This window comes from Lampris incognitus, chromosome 6, assembly GCF_029633865.1.
Source record: "Lampris incognitus isolate fLamInc1 chromosome 6, fLamInc1.hap2, whole genome shotgun sequence".
Lineage (NCBI taxonomy): Eukaryota > Metazoa > Chordata > Actinopteri > Lampriformes > Lampridae > Lampris > Lampris incognitus.
In genome coordinates, this window is record NC_079216.1 from 34,763,401 (window position 1) to 34,791,090 (window position 27,690).

General features: G+C 43.6%; 1 protein-coding gene across 1 annotated transcript; it reads left to right on the top strand.

The window, feature by feature from the left end:
• Positions 1-294: 294 nt before the first annotated feature.
• On the top strand, positions 295-25,339 carry LOC130114512 (proton myo-inositol cotransporter-like). Its single transcript, XM_056282388.1, has 10 exons — positions 295-811; positions 2,999-3,158; positions 7,585-7,802; positions 8,242-8,350; positions 8,741-8,904; positions 11,404-11,518; positions 11,938-12,063; positions 12,861-12,979; positions 21,780-21,932; positions 25,089-25,339. The coding sequence occupies exons 1-10, from the start codon at positions 295-297 to the stop codon at positions 25,313-25,315; spliced, it is 1,908 nt and encodes a 635-aa protein (XP_056138363.1). The 3' UTR covers positions 25,316-25,339.
• The last annotated feature ends 2,351 nt before the right edge of the window (positions 25,340-27,690 follow it).

Consider the following 27,690-nt stretch of genomic DNA (forward strand, 5'->3'; position numbering starts at 1 on the left):
CCATAGCTGGCTAAACGAAAGCCTTGTTTTGCCTCAACTCTTACTTAAGGGATATGTACTCATACGGAGGGATGAGCGTTTGACTTGTACGAGTTATTTGTCGGACGCTTTATCAGCGTCAGTGTGGTGAAAGCCGACTACTCATGGAGAGTACCCGTCCATGGCGACGTCGACGAGATAGGTTGCAGCCCACCGTGTCGACAGCAACAGGAGAGCGGTGTTAAAATACAGCCCGCTATGTGACGCCAGATTGTCATTTAAACCCAAGCGAGCGAAACACCTGAGTCATAGCGCATGTCCTTCCTTATGTCCTGCAGCCACCATGAATACAATCTGCGGAGCATGAACAACCTCATGGGCGACAGGGAAAAAAACAGAGCCGCGGAGCGGAGTCTTATCGGGGCTCCACCTGACTTCAGTAATCGCTCATCGGCGGACGGCGTTTCTATCACCGCTGCGGATTTACTGGATGAAGATGCCTCCACACCATCATTCGTGTACGTCCTGGCTTTCTTCTCGGCCTTGGGAGGATTCCTCTTCGGGTATGACACCGGGGTGCTCTCCGGGGCCATGTTGCTCCTGAAGAGGCAGATGAATTTAAGTGCTCTGTGGCAGGAACTGCTGGTCTCCAGCACAGTGGGGGCCGCCGCGCTGTCCGCGCTCACCGGCGGATCACTGAATGGGGCTTTAGGGCGCAGGATCTGCATGCTGATAGCCAGTTTCATCTTCACCGTCGGCGGGGTCCTTCTTAGTGTGGCCCCCGACAAGGTTGCTCTCCTGGCGGGCAGAATAACAGTCGGTTTGGGTATAGGTAAGTTACTTAGTGATGGTAGGTTAACTGGAGATTGTGGAACTTCATAGTTTACTATTGTCAATTATAACTTTTAAACGGGCATCACACTGTGGAACCTCATAGTTTAGTGTTGTTAATGATATTTTAAACTATCATAATATATTGTGGACCCTCGTCGTTTAGTTTTGTTAATGATATCCTCTTAAACTAGCAATTGCATGATTGTAACTTCATAGTTTATCATTATGGATTATACCTTTTAACAGGTGGTGGTAGGGTCACAATAATTCAGTAATATCGTTTATTGTCTTTCAGTGGTAATATATTGGGATGAAATCTGGATATTGTCATACACAGATGATAATAAGAATCTATTGCCTAAAATTTCCCTCAAAATGATGTCTGACATATTTGAATGTATTGTTTGAGAACTTTTTTTTGTTTGATATTAAACTTACATTACCAAGCTGTTCAATGTGATGGACCCCAGTTGGATTCTTAAATGTGGTATTTTGTTATATGTCAGAGGATATTGTGATTATACGAATCAATATCCTATAAAATTCCCTAGGATAACCGTGTTAATAGTTTCCATATCTCCCAGCACTAACACAGTCTTATAGTGAAAATTAATCTAGCACCACCTGAGAATATTCTTGTTTCTCCACTCATGATGTGTTTGTTACCTTACCTGTTTTTCAGCACTTGCTGTTGACAGAAACCTTGTTCAAAGACAAGACTGTGGACAATGTGAAGTCATTGTTTTCAGACTTATGTGTTTAAAGGGGTAAGCAGATTCTGCCCCCAGCAAGCTCCATCCATAATATCTCAGCCAAAGTTTTCTAAACAACTATTCAGTTCACTTGTGCATCTCCTCAAACAGCTTATCCTACCCTGTCCATAGCAAAGTAACAACAACAAAAGATCCCAAAGTCCCACTTTGAACAAATCTAAATTGATGTAAAATGGGCCACAATATCTCATTTCTATCTGGGAACACTTTTTATTTGTTATTAAGAATGGTTGTAGTTCAGAAGTGTATGTTTGTCCAAAGAGAAGATGAAAATTTTACCCTGGGGAGGGTGAAATCTGGTCAACACAACAGCTCCTGGGGTGCCCCGTAGCCGAATGGTTACAGTACATATCACATGGTCACAACCATCGTCGGTTTGATTCCAGGCGGCGACCTTTGTTGCATGTCATACCCCTCTCTCTCTTTCTCCACTTCCTGTCTGCCTCTTCACTCTCTCTCTCTGTCAAATAAAGGTAAAAAATGCCAAACGATGAAAATAACACAGCAGCGCCTTATACATTTTCTTATCATGCTTATGTTTAATGGAATAAAAATCTGTGCTTTAGGCATCCCAGTAGCATAGCGGTTTATTCCGTTGCCTACCAACACGGGGATCACTAGTTTGAATCCCCGTGTTACCTCCAGTTTGGTCGGGTGTCCCTACGGACACAATTGGCAATCTCTATGGGTGGGAAGCCGGATGTGGGTATGTGTACTGGTTGCTGCACTAGCGCCTCTTCTGGTCAGTTGGGGCACCTGTTCGGGGGCAGGGGACTGGAGGAAATAGTGTGACCCTCCCACACACTACTTCCCCCTGGCGAAACTCCTCACTGTCAGGTGAAAAGAAGCGGCTGGCAACATCCACATGTATCGGAGGAGGAATGTGGTGGTCTGCAGCCCTCCCCAGATCAGCAGAGGGGGTGGAGCAGCAACCGGGACAGCTCAGAAGAGTGAGGTAATTGGACGGGTACAATTTGGGAGAAAAAGGTGGGGGAGGATCTGTTCTTTAACTAGCAAATAGTAATAGCACTTTTTTAGATTTTGTTGCATAACTCATGGGACCCTCAAAGAATCCCCGGGGTCCCCTGGATCCCACCTTAGCATGTATAGGTAGGCTATACTCTAACAAACAGCAATAAACCTCTTTGATTTAGAAATCCTTAGGGTTATATGCAACATGGCTCATGCCAGAAAAGCTAATCTACTTATGCTGCACTTAAATGAACACTTAAATTTGTCACCCGCTGTTTGAAAATAATTGACCGCATGAAGTTAATACAAATATGTATAGCACAGCTAAAAAATTATCGATACTTTTCAAGTCGAGTTTTTTTTTTTAAATGGGCGTAATGTTTAAGCAAATTTCCCTCCCTACATTTCCAAATCAAAGTTCGTCCCTTCTTGCATTCCAGGCCTTGCCTCCATGACAGTTCCTGTCTACATAGCAGAGGTCTCACCCCCCCATATGAGAGGTCAGCTGGTCACCATAAACAACCTCTTCATCACCGGAGGCCAGTTTGTTGCGAGTCTGGTGGATGGAGCTTTCAGCTACTTGCATCGGGATGGCTGGAGGTATGCACTTATCAGAACGTCTGAGCTTGGCTTTCAGACACAAATATAATGCTGTACACTGATGTATACTTTAGTTTTACCTGTCCCGTCCCATCCCATGGCCATTCCATGAAGAAAACACTTCCTCCTAAAGTCGCAATCTGTATATATTTTGACTGTATCAGTTAATGAGGTCGAACAAGCCATGCATGAAGAACAAAGACCTGAAAGTGCTAAAACATCTGTTGCCTCACAGAGTCATGCTGTGCAAATGCAACAGTCACTACAAAGTCTGCAGCTTCCTCTCCCTTCTTGGCTCGGGACAGGTGTGAGAGAGACACTTCTGGTACCTTGCTAACAGCTCTATCGCTGAGTTCAATTTCCACATTAACCTAGCTTCTATTACTCTTTCTCAAACCTTCATGCTGTGGCTGATCAACTTTATACCTCTGTAGTTGCTACAGTTCTGCACATCGCCCTTGTTCTTGAAAATCGGTACCAGTATGCTTCTTCTCCACTCCTCAGGCATCATCTCACTTTCCAAGATTGTGTTAAACAATCTAGTTAAAAATCCCACTGCCATCTCTCCCAAACATCTCCATGCATCCACAGGTATGTCATCAGGGCCAACTGCCTTTCCACTCTTCATCCTCTTCATAGCTGCCCTCACTTCCTACTTGCTAATCCACTGAACTTCCTGATTCACTATCCCTACATCATCCAACCTTCTCTCTCTCATTTTCTTCATTCATCTGCTCCTCAAAGTACTCCTTCCACCTTCTCAGCACACTCTCCTCGCTTGTCAGCACATTTCCATCTCTATCCTTGATCTCCTTAACTTGCTGTACATCCTTTGCAGCTCGGTCCCTCTGTCTAGCCAATCGGTACAAGTCCTTTTCTCCTTCCTTAGTGTCTAACCTGTCATACAACTCACCATACACCTTTTCAAGCAATATACAAGATATACAAAATATACAAGCAATGCGTAACATTATATATGTTGAGTGTCTCGTCTTATTCGTTTGCTAATTTATCAAACTTTCTTACCTCAGATCAGTTGACCTTCTCTTCTCAAAAGTTCACAAAGTCACAGCTTTGCGACATTGGCCTATCAGGATGAGTTTGATTAAGTCTCCCGCTTGGCCGGTGTTAGATTTGTGTCAAACTATTGTCATAAATAGCCGGGTTTTTCAGCAGTTCATACCAGGCTCAAAATCGAATCCACCTCTGGTTATGTATGCAGTGTTTCACTTGATGCTGGCCAGTAAGAATTCAGAATCTTAACAAAAGACACTGTTGTACCAAAACCGTATTGACAGGAAAGAGGCAGAGGAGAAAATGGCAAAATCAGCTGGGGCAGTACGGGCAGGGCATCAAAGCCACTGTGGCCGCAGGGCATATAATTTTTTTGAGGGGCATTACGCCAAACTGAGGAGGCAAGGCAGCCATGGCCATCATGGGCCCCGTGAAATTCCTGCCCTGGTGAATTGTTTTAAAAAATTACATGGTTTGCATTTCTGCACTTACTGTATACATGCCAAGTTACCTCATGTACTCTTCATAAAGTACACATCCATGAAATAATTAATTTATAACCCATTCATAAGAAAAAAACACATATGTAATGTGCCACTGTCTCATTAAGCCTTGGGAAAACCAGAACTCTCACCAAAGAAAAAAATCAAATACGAGACAAACTTTATCCATTTCCAGAAAGTTTAGGATTAGTCTAAAAGGAACTCAATGGCAAATGATTAAGCCTTTGAAGAGCAGCTCCAAACTTCGTAAACCTTGAATTCATATCCTATACAATCAGTTTAGGAAGAAAAATCCGAATTGTACTCTGTCATTTAAATACCAACATAGTATAAGGGCAACCAGAAGTCATAAGCAGAAATGTGCATATATGCAAGCATGGGCTGTGTACACATGTTCTGCTTGCAAGACCAAGTACATATTCACCATGCTAAATAACCAGCAAAGCAGGGGGGGGGGGTTATTTACAGTTTCCCACATTGGTAAAATATGTCATCCTAAAGATGAAAGGAGATTTCACCCTGCAGTGTACTCAAGAAGAGGCAAGATTGCCCGAAAAGTATACCAAGGTGTTTTCTATAGCAAAAGTGAAATTTGCACTCCATCTTCCAAAATTTCTTGTAAAACTTTAACAAAAAGGGTATTCCATTGCCTACCAAGACAGGGATCACTGGTTCGAATCCCTGTGTTACCTCCAGGTTAGTCGGGCTTCCCTACAGACACAATTGACCGTGTCTGCGAGTGGGAAGCCGGATGTGGGTATGTGTCCTGGTCGCTGCACTTGCACTTCCTCTGGTTGGTCGGGGCGCCTGTTCGGGGGGAGGGGGGGATAGTATGACCCTCCCACGTGCTACGTCCCCCTGACGAAACTCCTCACTGTCAGGTGAAAAGAAGTGGCTGACGACTCCACATGTATCGTAGGAGGCATGTGGTAGTCTGCAGCCCTCCCCGGATTGGCAGAGGGGGTGGAGCAGTGACCGGGATGGCTTGGAAGAGTGGGGTAATTGGCCAAGTACAACTGGGGAGAAAAAAGGGGGAAAAGCACAAAAAAAGGGGGGGGGATCAGCAATGAATATTATAGGGGAATCAGCAAAACTCCTGCAGCAGAACAAATTGCCAAAAATATCACGCATAGTTTAACCAAAGACGTTCTCAAGGTTATATCATCAGAAATTCTGAAAAACGCCTGTCCACATGACAACATTCTTTTGGAGTTAATCTTGTTACAAAAAATTCTTAAGGAGTTTTACAACAACTGTGTCAGCTAGCCTGGCTATGTGCAGCACCTACAGGTTGACCCCTTTGGGATGCACCTGTACACATAAACAGGCCTTGGCATTTTGGTGACGCTCTTGAGGGAAACAAAACGGGTATCTCTTTAGTTTGACATGACCGCTGGAGTCATTTTGTATTACTCCTTAACTTTGCCAGGGAAAGGAAAGAACACACCCCCTCTGCCTATATCAGAACTCATGCAAACACTACTGAAAGTGTCAAAATGTACAACCAGATGAGTATAGCATGTAGAGACCGATTACAGTGTGGCACTCTTCAAAGTGTTCTGCATGCATTCAGTAAGGAAAACATCTTCACCTACCTGAACAGGGCATATCAGATTGTCTAAAGGTAGAAGACTCCGAAGGATCTTTGAATGTTTATTGTCCTGCATCTCTGCTGTGCCCACATTTTAAAAGCAGTGTCCCAGGCCCTTGCAAGAAAACTCAATGACAAAGCCCTGAAGGATTTCACGACATTCTGCTTTGTCCTGGTGCAGAATTCTAGCAACATTGATAATGCTTCCAATGTCTTCAGGCACATGTGCATTGTTTTTACATCAAGAACATCTACAGGGATAGTGCATGTAAGTATCCGTGAAGACGTTTTGCCTCTCATCCAAGAGGCTTCCTCAGTTCGTGAGTGGAGAGATAGGAGAGCCACGCATATCAATAGCTCCGATAATGACGGGCGCGGCCAAACATCGGTACACAAAAGAGCCACTCATATCTATGGCTCTGTTAGCGACGGGTGTTGGTAAACATCGGGACACAAAGAGCCATGGACATCTATAGCTCTGATAACGACTCCTAGAGCATAAATTCAGAGTCTCACCACCAGCCAGTCAGACTAGCTTGGTCTAGTCAGAAAGGCACAAACTGAGGAAGCCTCTTGGATGAGAGGCGAAACATCTTCACGGATATATACCAAGTCCAGTTGCACTTGATTCAACTCCTTTGGATAACCATGACATGGATGAAAGAGAACATTCACAGACACTAGCAAATTAAGAACATATTTGAAAATGCCTAGACTGACCTAGAATTAAGAGATTTACTTTTAGTTTGTGCAGACAACAAAATCAAGCTGTGTGGTACAATGAGAGACGCCGCGGTCTATGATAAATGAAGACATCTGACATGAGTGGGGTGAAACAAGACAAGACTATCATGTGTGAACAAATGCAATCCATAAATCTTACGGACAAGCTGTGTGTGTAAAGGAGGGAATCTTATCAACAGAACCCAAACTCATTCCAGCACTGCAGTAGAATAAATGTGTGAGTGTGGCTTTTCATTCCTGCCTTGTATTTTACCTTCCTGCTTCCTGAATGTTCAGTTCATCTCTCCTCCGCCTGTCCTTCCCCGAGCCTGTCCTCAGACATTCTCTACATACGGAGTAGTACAGCTTAAATGTGTCATTCCTACGAGACTTGAAAGATTTTTTTTTGTTGTGCGTTCTCAGTGTTCATCTTTTGGGTGTCTTGGTAGGAAATAAGGGTTTAGGCTCATGGTTCTCCTGCCCTTTGCGTTGTTACACCTCTGCTCTCTCTTACCTGGTGCTAGTTACTCCATCTGACTCTTCACATCCCCCCCCCTCTTTATTTCTATCCCTCTGCTCTCCCCCACCGCTGTAGATACATGTTGGGTCTCTCCATTGTCCCCGCCATGCTTCAATTTGTGGGTTTCCTCTTCTTACCGGAGAGTCCACGCTGGCTGCTTCAGAAGGGCCGCAGCCAAGAGGCCCGCTGCGTGCTCAGTCAGATCCGAGGGCAACAGAGCATAGAGAGCATAGACGAAGAGTATGACACCATCAAAACCAGCATCGAGGAGGAGGAGAAAGGGGCTGAAGGAGGTGGGAGATTTCTGCAAGAAACATAGAACGCACGTTGCTTAAGTCCCAGGTTGATGAAATAGTAATAGACTGTAAACGTCAAACATTATAGGCATTTAGCTGACGCTCTTTTCCGTCTAAACCAGAGCCTCTTGCAGTAACAGCAACAACAGATTAAGTCTCAATTCCCAAATCATCAGCATTACAAACGAAACAACGTGAAGGAATACAAAAGTCAGGGTCCTCTGGTTTGTTCAAATGCAATGGCAATGAAGTGGTCCTGTGCTTCCACTATGCTTACTTTGTCATGCCTGTTTTTAAGTTTTGCACTTTATATCGGGCTAACCCTTTATGCAAATCCCCAACTTTTCAAGCAGAATCTATATGTTGGGGTAGTTCAGTGTCCACTTGCCGTTTAGCAGTAGTAACCTTTTGTGACAACTGACTTCCTGTCCTCTAGGAGGCCTTGTCATCTGGCGCATCCTGAGCCACACCCCGACACGCAGAGCCCTCACCGTGGGCTGCGGCCTTCAGATGTTTCAGCAGCTTTCTGGAATCAACACAGTCATGTAGGTGGACTCAAAGTCTTCCACTAGCTTCCCCATAATAAGCTCTCCTTCCCTCTGGATAACCTCTGTCACACAGCCGCTTTCACAAACCATTGTAATAGAGTGAGGACTCAGATCAGGTTCTTGTTCAGTAAATATCATTGACCCATCCAGGTGAAAAAGTTTGCCATGCCATTATTAATGCTAGCCTGTCACCCTTACTCTTAGTTGACATGCCTCGTAAGATGACACCCGTTAAATTAAAACTGAGCAAGCAATTTCACTTTTGCTTTTTATATCACTCTTATTGTAAATAATGTCCGTCTCAGGACAGTGCAGAGCTGAATTGTTCAAATTGCAATCTTTATGCATTAGTTATGAAGTGAATGACTCCTCTTTTTCTGTACCCAGGTACTACAGTGCCACCATTCTGCAGATGGCAGGTGTGCGGGATGACAAACAGGCCATCTGGTTAGCAGCTGCAACAGCAGCTACAAATTTCCTTTTCACCCTGGTGGGGGTATGGCTCGTGGAGAGGATTGGCCGCAGAAAACTCACGCTGGGCAGCATTTTAGGTTTGTAGCTGTAGCGTCTTGCAAATTATATGACAGACAAGGTGCTGACAGATGATGCCAATAATTTACCAATACTCGGGATATGAGAATCAGAAACACTTTTTTTGTCATTTCATTTCATGCACTTGCGCACAGGAAATGAAACATCGTTTCCCCCACTCCACAGCAGTGCAACACAAAGACAAAAACACATCCAAAAACTACAAGGACTACAAGAACACATATACAAACTAATACATATATCTAAACTAAAAAAAAAATAAAAAAAATCACTGTCCAGGAGAACGAACACCAGCCAGGATGACTGTCGGAACTGCCGGTCTGCATGGGCTAGCAGTTAGCTTAGCCTTTCCCGCTTCTGTGTCCTGTCAGACTGCCCTTAGTGTTTCCTCTTCGGGCGCAGATCCAGTCAGGGCTGTGGTCCTTGGGCCCACAGGATGCAGCAGACCAAGCTCCCTCAGCCAATCCAATGCTAGCTCTCCCAGCCAGACACCGTCGACTCACCTCCCCGCACTCTGTATGACGACACTAAAAACGGTCAAGGCTAGGCGAGGCCGCCGCCAGACCTCCCTCGGTGTTATCGGAACTGCCGGTCTGCATGAGCTAGCAGTTAGCTTAGCCTGCCCCGCTTCCGTGTCCTGTCAGACTGCCCTCAGTGTTACCTCTTCGGGCACAGCTACAGGCAGGGCTGTGGTCTGTGGGCCCACAGGATGCAGCAGACCAAGTTCTCCCAGCCAATCCAGTGCCAGCTCTCCCAGCCATCAAAGGAAGACAAACTCAGATGCAAGCATGGACAAAGACACTGCATGGACGGTACTGGGTGAGGCCGCTGCAAGCATGAATTTGCGCCGCTATCTTCCCACACCGGAAGCAGAAATTACGTTATTATAATGTTATTTATATTATAATGTTATTTATAATTTACAATTATTATAATATAATAATAATATTATTATTATTATCATTATAACTTATATTATAATGTCATATGATGATAATCATATAATGATTATCATTATATGATATGATAATCCCCGTTGCCGCACTGCAGAGCAAGTACTCACGCAAAGGCTCAAGTCAGAATAACATCTGAAGTACTAACTACCATCATCATAAATATGCTGGCCCATGTTGTGGATAGCACCATTCGCTCACCCATCTAATCTCGATGTCAGTGTTGAGTAGGTAAGTGCAGGCATGTCATCAGGGTTGTCGTGGGCACCTTCATGTGAACTGAAGCTTCATTGAGTTAGATCCAGGACATCTTAAAAAGGTACAGTGATGCATTCCAATTTACTTGAACCTCCCTTTATACCCACTCTCAGTACACAATGCAGCTGTGCTTACGCCACCTAACATCCACCTAAAATATTTGCATTTCTCTAATATCTTCTCAACATGTAACAGCTGTGCTGACAGTTATGTTACTGTATTACCAGCAAACCATGTTACCTGAAGAGTAAGATAGTGAGAAGTGTTGGGATTTGGGTGTGTTAGGGCTGCAACTAAGGATACTTTTCATTATTGATTAATCTATCGATTATTGTTTTGATTAATCATTTAGTCTGTTAAAAGTAAAAAATACTGATGATTGCCCATCTTAAGTTTCCAGGGTCCAAAAGTGATGTCTTAAACCCGTTTAGTTAGTCTGACCAACAGCCAAAAATAACCTTAAGTATTTGTTTCATAATGAAAATCAGAGAAGGCAAGGAAACTGTAACATTTATGAAACGGCAACCAACAAGTGTTTGGTGTTTTTGCTAGCTGAATGACTCAAATAATTAATCGACTACCAAAATTGTAATCAGTTAATTTTCTGTTGCTCAACTAATTGATTAATCATCTAATCATTTCAGCACCAGTTGGTGGTGTGGCAGGGTACTTTACCAAGGATGCTTAAATATCCCTCTACATTATTTTCAGGTGACTGTAGCTATTAGGTAGAGGGTAAGTGGATATGAACCCTGGCATGGGCAAGGAGCAAGTGTGTGTGTTTGCATGAGTGAATACTGCATAGTACATCATGTGCTAACATAACGACAAAAAAAAAAAAAAAAAAAAAACACTACAACAAAGATTTAACCATTAAACATGCCATCCTTCGACAAATATAAACTAAATACCAAGACCCAGATATGCTATGGTATACTAACCACTTAATACTAAAAATGCCACAAACGCAAGACATCATCGTTTCATTACCAAGAACTCTGGGCAGAAATATGTATGGCAGTTCCAGGTGGTGTCAGCAAGTTGAATTTAAAGTTTGCTTTATTTATTTGTTGGTCCAGTTAGCGATAGATATTAATCTCCAAAATGTTTTTATTGCCAGGTGTTTCTTACATACCTGTGTTTCTTACCTGCCAAGCCGATATAAAGTATCAAAATGATTAATCATCCTTTTTTATGTCCACCATTATCATCGCTACCTTGTGTTGCAGACAACATACCACTGCTTTCCCAGATTTCATGACCGAAAATGTTTTTCTCTCTTTTCAGGTACTGCTCTGAGTCTGACTCTGTTGGCTGTCGGGTTCCTGCTATCAGCCCAGAATTCGCCTCCCGTCACTCTCCACCCAGCCGACCATCTGAACTCCACATGTGCGCTATACAGGTGAGACCAAATATGACAGGGCATCATTAACTGTAGTGTGTAGGGACTTGCGAAAGCGACTTGAGGATTTTTTTTTTTTGTCTTCGATTCATTGTATGTAATTTCATTTTTTCTTTAATCTGTATTTCCCCTTGAGGATCTTGGAATGTCGGGTGGGGGGAGGTGAGGGGTTTGTTGTGTTAAATTATTCAATATGTGACTTGTTTAATATGCTAAACTTGTAAATGCCAATAAACATCTTTAAAAAAAAAGCCCACACAGTAAGGCAAGCTTTCAGGTTAAAAGACATAATTTTTAGCTGATGTAACAAAGGGGGGCTTACATTGAGTCATCACTGTGAAAAGACTGATAATTGCATTTGTCACTTTGTCACCCAGCAGATAGTTAAGAGGTGTTGTATTCCATTCTGCCCTTGCCAGGTCCTGTGATCCCTGCATGCTAGATCCCAACTGCGGATTTTGCTACCGTGACAATAGCACTGGAGCGTATGACTCTTCCTGCATACCTGTCAATCAAGTGTCCAAGGATCATGCAGCTTGGGGCAGGTCAGGCATTGACTGAGTGTCTGAGCATGTGAAAATAAGGGTGAATAAACAAATAGTTGAGCAAGACTTTGTGGGTGTGAGGTAGGGTGATTGTATCTCCATCAGTCCATCAGTCTCAAGCAGATTAACATAACCAAGGACTCATTTATCACCACGGCAGTTAAATATGATGTAGGACCTTTCTGTGAGAAAGATATTTTGCACTGACAAGCAAGTGTTTATGACACTACATTGATTTATTGTCTTCCTAACAGGTTTTTTTATCAGATGATAAGCCCACAACAGAGGTTATTGCTTTTGGGTCAATTGGTCCGTCACAGTCTGTTTGTATGTCTACAACTTTATGGAAATAACAGCTGAAGCAAGTATTCAGGAAAGGCGGGCAACGGTCCTTAGATGATCTGATTGAATTTCAGAAGTAATTGGGTCAAGTTCAGGAAGAAGGTCAAATTCTACATCAAAATATAAAACTTACTATTTCAAAGATGATTCCTACCCACTACTGTAGTGGGAAATGCATTGTTTTAATAAATGGTAGTGGTCTTAGTTCAGGGGTGGTGTGTGTTGTACTTGGCATCACTTGAGTTTGTCTGTATGGTTTGTGCTGTGATATTATTTGCTTCTCATTGTATGTTAATGCAATGGGTTTATTGTTTCCATTGTGTTTTACCTGTGGTTCTGCTGAAATTTTGCTTATTGAAAATTAAAGATTAATTTGAGCACAAATGGGTCAAAGAGGTCCAGAATCATGGGAATGGTGCTTTTCATGCCGTTTCTTGAAATTGTGTTTCATTCAGGTGTTCCAACCAGACTGACTTGAGTGATGGCCCATTCTGGGCCTACAACTACTGTCCCACCTCCTACTCTTGGATTGTCCTGCTTGGCCTCATCCTCTACCTTGCAGCCTTTGCCCCAGGTCAGTAATGACATTGGCATTTCTTTTCCCTTCTAATTACCCCTCTTTTTATTTCCCTGTGAAGTGTAGGTCAGTCGATCTATTTGTTTTAGAACATTGGAATATATTAGAACAGTTCTTAATGTTCTGAAAGGGTTTCTATATTTGATAATAACCAACAATAACTTTGTTTGAAACTCTCCCTAGCCAAGCACATTAAGCTCTTACACACAGACTTTGCACACCATTATGTGCACCAAGCAATTGTTCTGAAATGGTCTCTATAAGCTGGTAATGATAAATAATTCTATGAAGCATTTGCAGCTCCAGCTCCAATATTTGTGATTACCACAATGATAATAGAATAACTGTACAATGTCAAAAAGAATAGACATATCAATAGCTAAAGCAAATGATACATAGAAAACAAACTGAGTAAAATAATATTGAAAATAAAGAAGTAGCCAATGGTCAGAGAAGCAGGTTTGTAAATAGAGGGTGAGCATCAATGAGAAATGTCTTACCATCTACCATCAACGTGCCTCTGAGCAAGGCACCCGATTGATGAAGTGTTTGACTGTTTAATAATAATAATAATAATGAACTTTTTTATATCATACCTTTCTAAACAACGTTACGAGGTGCCTCACACAACAGTATAAAATAATGCACATAGTCAAGATAAAACAACAAAATAAAATAAAAATATAGGCTGTGTTAAATGTAATTAATGTCTTATAAGAGAAGATTGTGGTATAACATTTGGGCAAATTCTTGGTGTGAATGTACAAATGTGCTCAAATTTGTTGGCACCCCTCCACAAAAAACGAAGAATGCACAATCTTCTCTGAAATAACTTGAAATTGACAAAAATAATTTGCATCCACCATTGTTTAGTCAATATTTCATAGAAATCAGACTTTGCTTTTGGATTTTTAGTCAACATAATATTAAGCGGTTTGGATAATGGATGGGTGGTAAATAATAAAACAAATGAAATTTGCATGGACAAAAAGGATGGAACACTTAATCTAATATTTTGTTGCACAACCTTTTGAGGCGATCACTGCAATCAAATGTCTCTAGCTCTCAATGAGACTTCTGTACCTGTTAATAGGTATTTGGGTCCGCTGTTCCTGAGCAAACTGCTGCAGCTGTCTGAGGTTTGATGGGTGCTTTCTCCAGACTGCAAGTTTCAGCTCTTTCCATAGATGTTCGATAGGATTCAGATTAGGACTCATAGAAGGCCACTTCAGAATGGTCCAATGTTTTGTTGTTATCCATTCATGGGTGCTTTTAGCTGTGTGTTTTGGGTCATTATCCTGTTGAAGGACCCATGACCTGTGTCTGAGACAGAGCTTTCTGACACTCGGCAGTATGTTTCACTCCAGAATTCCTTGATATCTTGAGATTTCATTGTGCCCTGCACAGATTCAAAGCACCCTCTGCCAGGTGCAGCAAAGCAGCCCCAGAATATAACCGAGCCTCCTCCATGTTTCACTGTAGGTATAGTGCTCTTTTCTTTGAAAGCTTCATTTGTTTTTTTTGCGTTTGTGAACATAGAGCTGATGTGACTTGCCAAAAAGCTCCAGTTTTGACTCGTCTGTCCAAAGGACATTCTCCCAGAAGGATTGTGGCTTGTTGATATGCATTTCAGCAAATTCCAGTCTGGCTTTTTTTATATTTTTCTTTCAAAATTGGAGACCTCCTGGGTCTTCTTACATGGAGCCCACTTTCGCTCAAAAAAAAGGATGGTTTAATCAGAAACTGACATACCTTCACCTTGGAGTTCAGCTTGTACTATTGCTTTGGCAATTATCCTTGGTTCTCTTTCTACCATTTGCACTATCTTTCTGTTTAATCTGGGGTCGATTTTCCTCTTGTGGCCGCATCCAGTGAAGTTGGGTACTGTTCCGTGGACCTTAAACGTCTTAATAATATTTGCAACTGTTGTCACAGGAACGTCAAGCTGCTTGGAGATGGTCTTGTAGCCTTTACCTTTACCATGCTTGTCTATTATTTTCTTTCTGATCACCAACTCTCTCCTTTGCTTTCTCTGGTCCATGTTCACTGTGGTGCACACAGTGATACCAACCATCAAAGTGACTACTTTTCTACATTTAAATAGGCTGAATTACTGATTACATGATTGGAGACATGTGTAATACTAATTAAAGTAACTAATTAGTTTGAAATATAACAATAATCGAATTATTTATCTTTTCTAAGGGGTACCAACAAATGTGTCCAGGCCATTTTAGAATATCTTTGTAGGATAAGTAATAAGTCATCTCTTTTCACAGCTTCTTTTGCTTTATTCTGTGACATACCAAAGGCATGCAAGTATACATGACAAAATAGCTTTTATTTTCATGACTTTTCAGGAGGAATGAAACATTATTTCAAGGGTACTAAAAAATTTGAGCACGTCTGTATATTTTCCCCCTTCCTGATTTCCTCTATTTTCACACTATACGGTTCTATTATCGCTACTCCGTAGTGCTATATTTACATATTGCCCTCTGACCTCGCCTCTGGCGACGCTAGGCTCTGAAATTCACCGCTCATGCGACAGCATCCCCTAAGCCCCGCCCACAACTGCACTTGACATGCGTCACCACATCACTCGTCAGTTCGACTAGAGCCTCCTTCAAGGGAAGACGTGTCGCGCTGAGCTCTGTTGCGGGTTTTTTCTAAGCTAGCTAGCTTAGCTATTTTCTCTATTTTGACAATAGTGCGGTTTTCTCCATCACTATGGCTTGTGTTAACGTCGACGTCGATGTTCTTTTCGCCGAGTTTTACAGTTGTTGCCACAGGAAGAAGGACGCTGGCGATTTCCATCCTTTTTGCAGCGACCATCCTAGCATGGCTCATGTTCGGGAGACTGCAGCTAGCCTAGAGGCGCCACCATGCATGGTGTGCGCTTCATGGCTGCTCAGTCGACGGACGAGCTGGGTTTCACACGCCTTTCCACTCAGGTTGGTGTCGGTGTGTTCGAGATCCCTCCCCGGCCGGGATCGTTGGTTTCTGCTGTGCTCCCTGGGAGCCAGGACCACATTGTGCCCGCCGGCGGTTCCGCAGGCTGCTACTCAAGAGGAACGCCAAATGCGCACAATGGTATTCGCTCTGCCCGAGCGACAACCCGCCTATGGGGGTGAATGCGCTGGGCATCGAGCCATGGCCACGCGAGCTGCTCTGTGCTTTTCCCCCTCTGGGTCTGATACCAGCGGTGGTGGAACGGATCAGATTCATGGGCGCATCGGTGATCCTGGTGGCTCCCAACAACCCAGGCGCGCCGTGGTTTCCGAACATGGTTTCCATGGTGCGCGCGCCACAGTTCCTCCTCCCAATGTGGCTGGACGCTCTGACGCAGGCAGACAGGATTATCCAACAGGAGCCCCTTCTAGCGGGGTTCCAACTGGCAGCCTGGCTTCTGAGAGGGCCAGGCTGAGAGAGAAGGGCTTTGATGAGGCCACGGTGGCCACTATACAAGCCGCGCGCGCTCCGAGCACATCGGCGCAATACGACTCCAAGTGGAGAGTTTTTGCTAGGTGGTGCGTGGGAGAGGGCGTGGAACCTCTGTCTGCATCCTTGGCCCACGTTGCGGGGTTCTTGGAATACAAGAGATCGACTGACAATTTAGCCTACGAATCGATCAAGGGGTACTTGGCAGCGATCTCAGTCTTTATGCCTAGGCTGGGTGGCGACACTGTCTTCTCTCACCCCCGTATGGTGGCGTTCCTCAAGGGGGTGAGGAACAGGCAGGGTGTTCGGAACGACTGCACGGCCACTTGGGATTTATCCCTGGTTCTGTCGGCATTGTGTTCTGCGCCATTCGAGCCTTTGGAATCGGCTGACGTTAAGTGGCTGTCGGCCAAGGTGGCGCTCCTGCTGGCCCTGGTGTCTTTGGGTAGGGTCAGCAAACTGTGCGCGCTCTCCACGGAGGGCATTGAATTTGCCGCGGACAGTTCAAAGGTGATAGTCTACCCGAATCCGTCGTTTCGTCCGAAACATGTCACCGCGCGTTACCAGCGGGTGCCATTGATGTTGTCGGCCTTTTATCCCTCTCCCTCTTCAGAGGAGGAGAGGAGGCTCCATCTCCTCTGCCCAGTTCGTGCGCTACGGGTTTACCTGGAGCGCACTGGTCCTTTCAGAAAGACTAAACAGGTCCTTGTCTGCTACGGGGCGACGGGCAGGAAAGGAGAGGCGCTGTCTAGCCAGAGGCTTTCTCATTGGATTTGCTCCGGGATCTCCCAAGCCTATGTGGGGGCTGGTAGAGAAGTACCCAGGTTTAAAGCGCACTCCACGAGGGTCACAGCCGCTTCGGTGGCTCTCTATGCTGGTGTGGCGATGGAGTCTATTATGTCAACGGCAATGTGGTCTTCGCCACATTCGTTCATTAATCATTACTTAACTGACCAGTCTGCTATGACAGTGACCGGTGCTGTGCTTGGCACAGCGAGGCGCACTGATGCGTAATGCGCTCCGGCCATACGCAAGTGTCTCCCGTCGGGAGCGCGGACGTTTGTACATAGTTAATTTAAAAAAAAAAGAAAGAATATTATATATAGGCTATAGCCTATGTGTATATGTATATGGAAAGTTGGAACGGTTACGTTCCCTTTTCTCTTTTTTCCCGCCCCCTTATGCGAGCCTCCCCTCTACGATATACTAGCCGGCCAAACGGGGGATTTGAGTACTGGGTGTGAGGTGTTGTTCCCCTTATTGTCCTCAGCGCGGGTGGCAGGCGAGGGGCATTAGTCCGCCGCTACTCCGTAGTTGGGGCAATATGTAAATATAGCACTACGGAGTAGTGATAATAGAACTCCTGGTTCTGTAGAGAACCTGGGTTCTATGAGCTACGGAGTAGTGCTATATTGTCCTGCTCACCTGCTGAGGTCCCTTGAAGGAGGCTTTGGTGGGTCGAACTGACGAGTGATGTGGTGACGCATGTCAAGTGCAGTTGTGGGCGGGGCTTAGGGGATGCTGTCGCATGAGTGGTGAATTTCAGAACCTAGCGTCGCCAGAGGCGAGGTCAGAGGGCAATATGTAAATATAGCACTACTCCGTAGCTCATAGAACCCAGGTTCTCTACAGAACCAGGAGTTTCAGATCTTTATACAAAATGTAATATAAGACAAGGAGAACCAGAGTAAATGCAAAATAGTTTTTAAATGATCATTTCATTTATTGAAGGAAGAGTTATCCAACACCCATATCACCCATGTGAAAAAGTAATTGCCCCTCTGAACTTAATAATTGGTGTTGCTACCTTTAACAGCAACAACTGCAACCAAACGTTTCCTTTAATTGGAGATCAGTCTTGGAATTTTGGCCCTCTCTTCTTTGCAGAATTGCTGTAATTTAGTGACATTGGAGAGTTTTCGAGTGTGAACTGCTTGTTTAAGGTCCTGCCACAGGAACTCGATGAGGTTCAAGTCAGGACGTGACTAGGCTATGCCAAACCTTAATTTTGTTTCTTTTAAGCCATTCTGAGATGGACTTACTCTTGTGTTTTTGGAACATTGTCCTGCTGCATAACCCAATTACACTTCAGATCACGGACATTCTCCTTCAGAGTGTTCTGGTAGAGAGCAGAATTTATGGTTCCTTCAATGATGGCAAGTCTTCTAGGCCCTGAGGCAGCAAAGCATCCCCACACCATCACACTACCACCATCATGTTTGACTGTTTGTAAGATGTTCTTATTGTGAAATACTTTGTTTATGGCATACATAATGGGACACGTTTTCCAAAAAGTTCCACTTTTCTGTCTACAGAACATTATCCCAAAAGGCTTGGGGGTCATCAATTTGCTTTTTTGCAAATGTGAGATAAGCACTAATGTTTCTCTTAGTTAGCAGTGGTTTGCACCTTGCAACTCGCCCATGAATTCCATTTTTGCCCAGTCTCTTTCATATTGTCGAATCATGAACGATTACTGTAGCTGAGGCTAGAGATGCCTGCAAGGTCTTTAAACGTTGTCCTGGGTTTTTCTGTGACTTCCTGGATGACTCATCGCTGGAGGATGAGTCATCCTTGGAGAAATGTTGGTCGGCTGGCCACTCCAGGGAAGATTCACCACTGTTCCAAGTTTTCTCTACTTGGAGACAATGGCTCTCACTGTGGTTCGCTGGAGTCCTCGAGCCTTAGAAATGGCTTTGTAACCCTTTTCAGACTGATATATCAACAACTTTTTTTGTCTCATCTCTTCTGGAAATTCTTTTGATGGCAGCATAGTGGACTGCCGTTGGGACTTTGTAGCCTACTTCACATTGATGTTAAGGTTCTATATAAGTCATGTTTAGATTCATCAGGGCTGGCAGTAATCAAGCCTGAGTGTGTCTTCTCTAATTGAATCCAGTGATCAATTAAATTTGGTTAATTGGTTGATTGAGTAAGGAGGCAATTACTTTTTCACACAGGGTCAGTTGGTGTTGGATAACTTTTTTCCTTAAATAAATAAAATTATCATTTAAAAACTGAATTTTGTGTTTACTCAGGTTCTCTTCGTCTTATATTACATTTTGTATGAAGATCTGAAACAAGTGAGACAAATGTGCAAAAATAGAGGAAATTAGCAAGGGGGAAAATGCTTTTTCATGGCATTGTCTATAACTATATGAATGTGAGGCAGGTTACCCACTGAAGAAAGTTAGACCCATTTTGAAAAGCATTTGCGTAAAGATGAGTTTTTGATGTCACTTAAAACAACTAAGACACATTTAGCCAATTTCATAGTCAGTTAAAGCTTGGTCCTGTTCCGGTGGTTGCCACAATAAATTGTGTGAGATAAGGGCAATTATTATTCTTGGATGTCTGGGGGATAGACAGGGCTGCTGGTCTTTGCTATTTTTAACTCCAGAAGCCATACCACAGCAAAATGATTTTGCCAGTGATGAGAAGCATCTTTCTACAAAATGTACTCCAGAAAGTGTGACAATGCATGCACATGTGCATAACTGAATCCTTATCAGGACTGCTAAGCAACTATAAGTAGAATTCCCTTGAGGTCTACGCATGGAACTCTGTGACATAGTCCTTTAATTAAGCAGGGTGGGCCCTTGCTCGTACTGGTCAAGCCTCCTCAACGCCTGGCTGTGGCCTCTCCAAAGCAGCCGCTGGGCACCCAGAGTTTGTCCCGGAGCATGGTCCAGCGCTGGGTCTGACTGGAGGCCAGGAGGAGATTGAGGAGACTGCAGGTCAGGTGCTGGTTGTGGGTGCTGAGGTGCTGGCGGCTGTAGGGCCAGAGGTACAAAGTTGATCAGCCACAGCATGAAGATTTGGGAAGGAGTAATAGAAGTTAGGTTAAGAGGAGAGGTGATGATTAGCAAGCAGCAGTATGGTTTCATGCCATGAAGGAGCACCACAGATGCAATGTTTGCTTTGAGAATGTTGATTGAGAAGTATAGAGAAGGTCAGAAGGAGTTACATTGTGTCTTTGTAGATTTAGAGAAAGCACATGACAGGGTGCCGAGAGAGGAGGTGTGGTATTGTATGAGGAAGTCAGGAGTTGCAGAGAAGTATGTAGGAATGGTGCAGGATATGTATGAGGGAAGTGTTACAATGGTGAGGTGTGTGGTTGGAATGACAGATGGGTTCAAGGTGGAGGTGGGATTACATCAAGGATCGGCTCTGAGCCCTTTCTTGTTTGCAATGCTGATGGACAGGTTGACGGACGAGATCAGGCAGGAGTCTCCGTTGACTATGATGTTCGCGGATGATATTGTGATCTGTAGCGAGAGTAGGATGCACATTGAGGAGAGCCTGGAGAGGTGGAGGTATGCACTGGAGAGAAGAGGAATGAAAGTCAGTAGGAGCAAGACGGATTACCTATGCGTGAGTGAGAGGGAGGACAGTGGAATGGTGAGGATGCAAGGAGTAGAGGTGACGAAGGCATATGAGTTTAAATACTTGGGATCAACTGTCCAAAGTAACGGGGAGTGCAGAAGAGAGGTGAAGAAGAGTGCAGGCAGGGTGGAGAGGATGGAGAAGAGTATCAGGAGTGATTTGCGACAGAAGGGTACCAGAAAGAGTTAAAGGGAAGGTTTACAAGATGGTTGTGAGACCAGCTATGTTATATGGTTTGGAGACAGTGGCACTGACGAAAAGACAGGAGGCGGAGCTGGAGGTTTTCATTGGGAGTGAAGAGGAAGGACAGGATTAGGAATGATTATATTGGAGGGACCGCTCAGGTTGGATGGTTTGGAGACAAAGCAAGAGAGGCAAGATTGAGATGGTTTGGACATGTGTGGAGGATAGATGCTGGGTATATTGGGAGAAGGATGCTGATTATGGAGCTGCCAGGGAAGAGGAAAAGAGGAGGGCCAAAGAGGAGGTTTATGGATGTGGTGAGGGAAGACATGCAGGTGGCTGGTGTGACAGAGGAAGACGCAGAAGATAGGAAGAAATGGAAACGGATGATCCGCTGTGGCGACCCCTAACGGGAGCAGTCAAAAGTAGTAGCAGTAGTAGTAGTTCTAATAAATTGTTTTCATTGAAGTCATTGTCCTGTGTTTTGTGACAGTACTCACTGAAGCCATCCTCTGCCATTCAAAGTATGCCAATTGGTGCAACATTAATTATTCCATCAACTTGAATGGTTCAATTATAAATATTGAACACCAAAATTAATGGTTAATATAAGACTGATTTTATGAGACTGATTTTGTGAAACTGATTTGATAACCCTGTTGCACCTACAAGGTGGAGCTAACCGTTTACCCAGACACAACAAAATTGGGATGTCACTGATACGAGCATAAATAAGTACCTTATTTATGTCTTTCTGTCTATCTGTTGGTGTCTCTCTCCAATTCAGGTATGGGTCCGATGCCTTGGACAGTGAACTCTGAGATCTACCCTATGTGGGCCCGAAGCACAGGAAACGCCTTCTCAGCTGGAGTTAACTGGACCTTCAACGTCCTGGTGTCCCTGACCTTCTTGCACATCACTGAATATCTTGGTTATTATGGTAAGTGTCCCAGTAGTTGCCATGAGTAAAAACATATAACAGGTTATCATTTACACTCACAAATTAGGCATTTGAATGGTGCTTTCCATCCAGGGCTACTTAACAACATGTGGGCAAGTTTGGGTTTGGTATCACGCTAGAGGATGCAACACACGAGTTTGCTTCATGTTTCAGTGATATTTAATGTAACGAATGGACAACCGCAGAAGTGTTGAGCTGGTCTTCATTTACCCAATAGACATTACAGACACAATACTGTGACGCTGGTCTTCACTTATTCTGGTGAATAAGCATCGCAGCCACGATACTGTAATGCTGGTTTGAACTTACTCTGGGGGAAAAGAATGCTATACTGGTCAGTGAGCAGATCCCCTGCAACAGCTGAGTTGAGACGCTAACCTTAGTGGTAGCGGATGGGAGAGCATGCCTTGTTTCCAAAAAACACACCCCTACAAGCACTTTTCATGGATGCAAACAACTTGCTTTTCAGCAAATGTCACTTTTTTCATGTCAGTTTGGATGACTTGTGTGAATCGTCCAGATCTGAAGAGTTCGGTTTTGTTTTTGGTTTTTTTAAGTAGTTAAACTCTACCACTGGGGGCATTCGGGTGGCGTGGCGATCTATTCTGTTGCCTACCAGCGCAGGGATCGTCAGATCGAACCTCCGTGTTACTTTCGCCTTGGTCGGGCATCCCTACAGACACAATTGGCCGTGTCTGCGAGTGGGAAGCCGGATGTGGGTATGTGTCCTGGTCGCTGCACTAACACCTCCTCCGGTCAGTCGGGGCGCCTGTTCAGGGGGGGAAGGGGAGCTGGGGATAATAGCGTGATCCTCCCATGCACTATGTCCCCCAGGAGAAACTCTTCACTGTCAGGTGAAAATAAGCGGCTGGCGACCACATGTATCGGAGGAGGTATGTGGTATTCTGCAGCCCTCCCCAGATCGGCAGAGGGAGTGGAGTGGTGACCAGGATGGCTCAGAAGAGTGGGATAATTGGCCAAATACAATTGAAGAGAAAAAAAGGGGGGGCATCTACTACTGTACAGGGAATTTCACCTCAAATGACATTTTAACAAATTGACAATTTGGAGTTGAGGTTATTTTAGAGTTTTTGAGAAAATTAAAGGGAAAGTCAACTGAAATTACATTATATGAATCATAATTTTCTCATATTTCAACTGTTATAAATAAAAAAATGCTTAAGGGTTTGCTGAAATTTTCAATGGAATCCTGTTCAGAATGACTCCTACTATTAACAGGATTCCACTGGAAATTTCTGCAACCCTCTGAAGATTTTTTTTTTTATGACAGTTGAAATATGAGAAAATTATAAATGGTAGTTTGCCTGTGATGGTCTGGGGGCCTGTCCAGGGTGTCTCCCCACCTGCCGCCCAATGACTGCTGGAATAGGCTCCAGCATCTCGCGATCCCGATTGGGATAAGCGGCTTGGATAACGGATGAATGGATGGATAATGAAGTTTGTGCTGGTTTTTGCCTTTTTCTCAAAAATTGTTCAGTAAAATATCTCAGAATTTCACACGGTTATAGTCAGGGTCATCCTGAACAGGATTCCATTGAAAATTTCAGCAAAACTCTTAAGCATTTTTTATGACAATTTAAATATGAGGACATTATGGTGTGTTGATGATGTAGCGTTACAACAGCAGCAAGAAAATGAGCAAGTGCACAAGAGAACAAGAGGACTGCACAGGAAGAGGAGAAAGAAGAACGGCTGAGACATGCAGCCAAGAAAAGTAATGCTGCTAGGCATAAAGAGAAACCCTCCCAAGTGAAAGTCAAGTCAATTGTATTTGTATAGCCCAATATCACAAATTACAAATTTGCCTCAGGGGGCTTTACAGCAACACAACATCCTGTCCTAAGACCCTCAAATTGGATAAGGAACAACTCCCTTAAAAAAAAAACCTTTAACAGAGAAAAAAATAGGAAGAAACCTCAGGGAGGGCAACAGAGGAGGGATCTCGTTCCCAAGATGGACAGACATGCAATGGATGTTGTGTTCACAAAATAAAACACAATTTAAAGAATACAACATTGCAAGAGGATAACAGAATTGTAGTGGATATGAAAAATATGATGAGGAGGATGCCAAGCAGTGCCCAGATGCCACCAGAACAGCCCAGGACCTGAGCCACGTGACCACCATCATCATGGAGACCTGACAGGAGGACAGACTGACTACACATGCAAACAGCGGAGACTCACATCACACCATTCAGATGCACAGGAGAGGAGACAAGAAAAAAAAAACATTAGTTACACATCGGAGAGAGAGAAAGATAAAACATTGAAACAGGATAATAAAATTATATGGATTTATAAGATATACAAAGAATGTGATGAGGGGGATGCCAAGCAGCATCCAGGTGGTGACCACCATCACCATGGAGACCTGGGAGGGGGACAGACAACATGTGCACACAAGGGAAACAAAGAAGTACTGATGGACTAACTACAAGCTACTTCACAATGAAAAGTAGTTCAACTACATCCAAATTATGTTGTGGAAAATTATTACAATCTGAGTCTGCAATTTCATATAGTTACACAGAGGTACAACTGAAGTGACAAAGAGTAAAGTGTGACGGTTTTTGATTTAGTAACCAGGGCAGGTAAGATCTTACTTAGGCAGCCTGAGGTTGTGTTTTAAGAAGAGGACATTGTTGGACATTGAGGACATAATTGAACTACATGTTGTTAACTACTCCCCAACACTGCAGTCATGTTACTTTCCTAATTTTGAAAATAAAAAACTTAATTAATTATGTAAAATCTTTCTGTCTCTTATTGATCTGAGTAATCTGAGTATATTAAATAGATCTTCCTATGTATTTAAGCATATAACACAGGCCTTCTGTCATATTCATATTCATGGATTTGCACCAATGCCTGTCACCAATATAACACAGGCCTTTGTCATATATAATATTACGCTGTCGCATTTATTTATTTATTTTTACTTCAGGTAGCTCTCTCTTTATTCGCCATACATGTGTTTGCATCCCTGACTTTTTGATGTTTGGTTGATGGTAGATTATGTAAAAATATCTGTGGGCTAAGGGACACCAAACTCTCATCTGAAGGATAATAGCACCTAGAATGTATCATGTATCTGTAATTCTCTCTCCTCCAGGGGCATTCTTCCTGTACGCGGGCCTGGCGGGGCTTGGCCTGCTCTTCATGTTTGGCTGCCTCCCAGAGACCCGGGGCCTGCAGCTGGAGGAGATCGAGAACCTGTTTGCCGGTCAGCTCTGCTTCTGTGGAGCCTACTCGCATGACGGCAATCGTGATGTCCAGTACACACGGGTAAAAGGCAACAACTACCACCTCTCTGACAACGAGGCCTCAGATGTGGATTAGGATCGAGGGATACCGTCGTTTTTACTCACAAATTTCTCAGTTTTCTGTCTTGCCAGTGTAGATTGGAAAGACTCTACAAACACAAGAAGGGAAAGTTATTACGTCACTCCCCCCCCAATGGTTTTCAGTGGGAGGTGTAACTTTTTTATCATTTCTAGCAACTCGTAGCAACCCGTCATCAGCCATCTTCTTTATTTCTGCTTTCCGTCTTTCTCCCAACCTCTGACTTTGTCCTGCTCTTGACTTTTCAGCTGTCACTTTTCTTCCCTTGTTCCAACTCTGTAGCCATAGTATTGAATATGGAAGCAGGACTTCTTGGACCTTGGACAAACACTGCTAATTTTGAAGGGTATCTTGTCAAATTTGGACTTTTGGACATGGGAAAGTTTTCACGCAACTAATGGCACAAAATTCAAATAACAAAAAACTAACCTTATTCTTCTGTTGAAAAAACAAGCTCAACATATTTTGGGTGACGACTCTTTGGTTGCAAAAATTGTCTCAATATAATTCATTAACTTTGGGTGTGATTTTTTTTTTAATTTAATTTTAATCCAAAATGAGCAGCTTTGGAAGTGTATTTTTATACAGTATGTATTCCAGAGAGCTCAGTCAGCAGAACTGTCCTTCTAATTGAATTATCACTGCCTCGTCATTCCCCAAATAACACTGTAATGTTACTTCAGAACAACAGTGAAAACAACTGACAGCACTATCACAGCTTGGCTAGTCTTCTTTTGTAGGTACGGTAAAACAGACATTTACACAATAACGTGTGCAGTTACAAATACAGTTACAGTCATGTGCAGCTCCAAGTATGTATGTACTTGTCCACTGTCCACCAGCCTTACCAATGTGTACAAGTGAGAACAGAGTAATGAAACTTATGAACACAATGATCCACAATGTGAAAACCAGACAAGCTTTACCTATTGATTTCCCAATAGTCTGGCTTACACACAGCATATCTCTCTCTGGAATATATTTGCTTGTTTTGCATTATCTGTAATGAGTTGGGATTTTTCCAAACACATTCCTGTCACTTAAAATACTCAGTCACTTTAATCTCGTGATACTGTATGGAGAAATAAATTGATTGTTGATTGCTGCTACTATGTACAGAAGATTGCACACAAAAAAAGATAATTAACACCTGGGGCATCCGGGTGGAGTGGCGGTCTATTCCGTTGTCTACCAACACAGGGATCGCTGGTTCGAATCCCTGTGTTACCTCCGGCTTAGTCAGGCGTCCCTACAGACACAATTGGCCGTGTCTGCGAGTGGGAAGCCGGATGCGGGTATGTGTCCTGGTTGCTGCACTAGCGCCTCCTCTGGTCGGTTGGGGCGCCTGTTCATGGGGGAGGGGGAACTCGGGGTAATAGTGTGATCCTCCCACGCGTTACATCCCCCTAGCGAAACTCCTCACTGTCAGGTGAAAAGAAGTGGCTGACGACAACATGTATCTGCAGCCCTCCCCAGCTCGGCAGAGGGGCTGGAGCAGCGACTGGGATGGCTTGGAAGAGTGGGGTAATTGGACAAGTACAATTGGGGGAAAAAAGGGTGGGAAAAAATCCATGAAAAAAGATGATAAAAACTTTATTTGTTCAAATTCTGATTTTACAGTAAGGATAATTGATGCATGGCCTATATTTTCTACAAGTGCCATATCAAGGCGTTTGGGTTTAGATGGGTCAATCAGTTTTCTACAATGCCACAGTGATGCTAAACTATGCCTGTTAATTCATTAATTTTAATGTCCTTACATCCACAGCTCCCTCAGCAATGCCCCAGATGTCTCCTGTAGCTGCAGTTAACCATAACCGTAAAGAGAGGATAGTGGTGCAGAACATCTTATTTACGGCAGTACACTTTCATGATAAAATGGGTGTCAGGTTGCTGCGCATCAGTGCTGTTGACATGTCACGTCTCCCTTGCTGTCTTAACAAAATGTTAAAAAAAGTGGCTTGTCACTAGCAAAAAGAGCAGGGAAAGACTGTGTTGGTTTTGTGGGCAAGATATATTTTTTGTATCATTGTCAAACTTTTTGTTAATTTTCTTGGATAGAGTTCCTGGATAGAGTTTAGAGATAGTGGAATGAGTGACAAGGAAAAGCCCTTCACTATCATAGTTATTTTGATCTGACGTTTAATATAGTGCAGTATGTTTTCTGAAGAAATGATTCCCTTGCCACCAAAAAAAGTTTAGCTGCTATAATGGTTGAACCAATGGACCAATGGACAATTTTGGCTAATTTAAAGTCCTTTTTTTTTGGTTATTCATTTTTTTTGCATCCACGGCACGGTAGCACAGTGGTTAGCACAGTCGCCTCACAGCAAGAAGGTCATGGGTTAGTCCAACCTTGGGGGCCTCCTGGG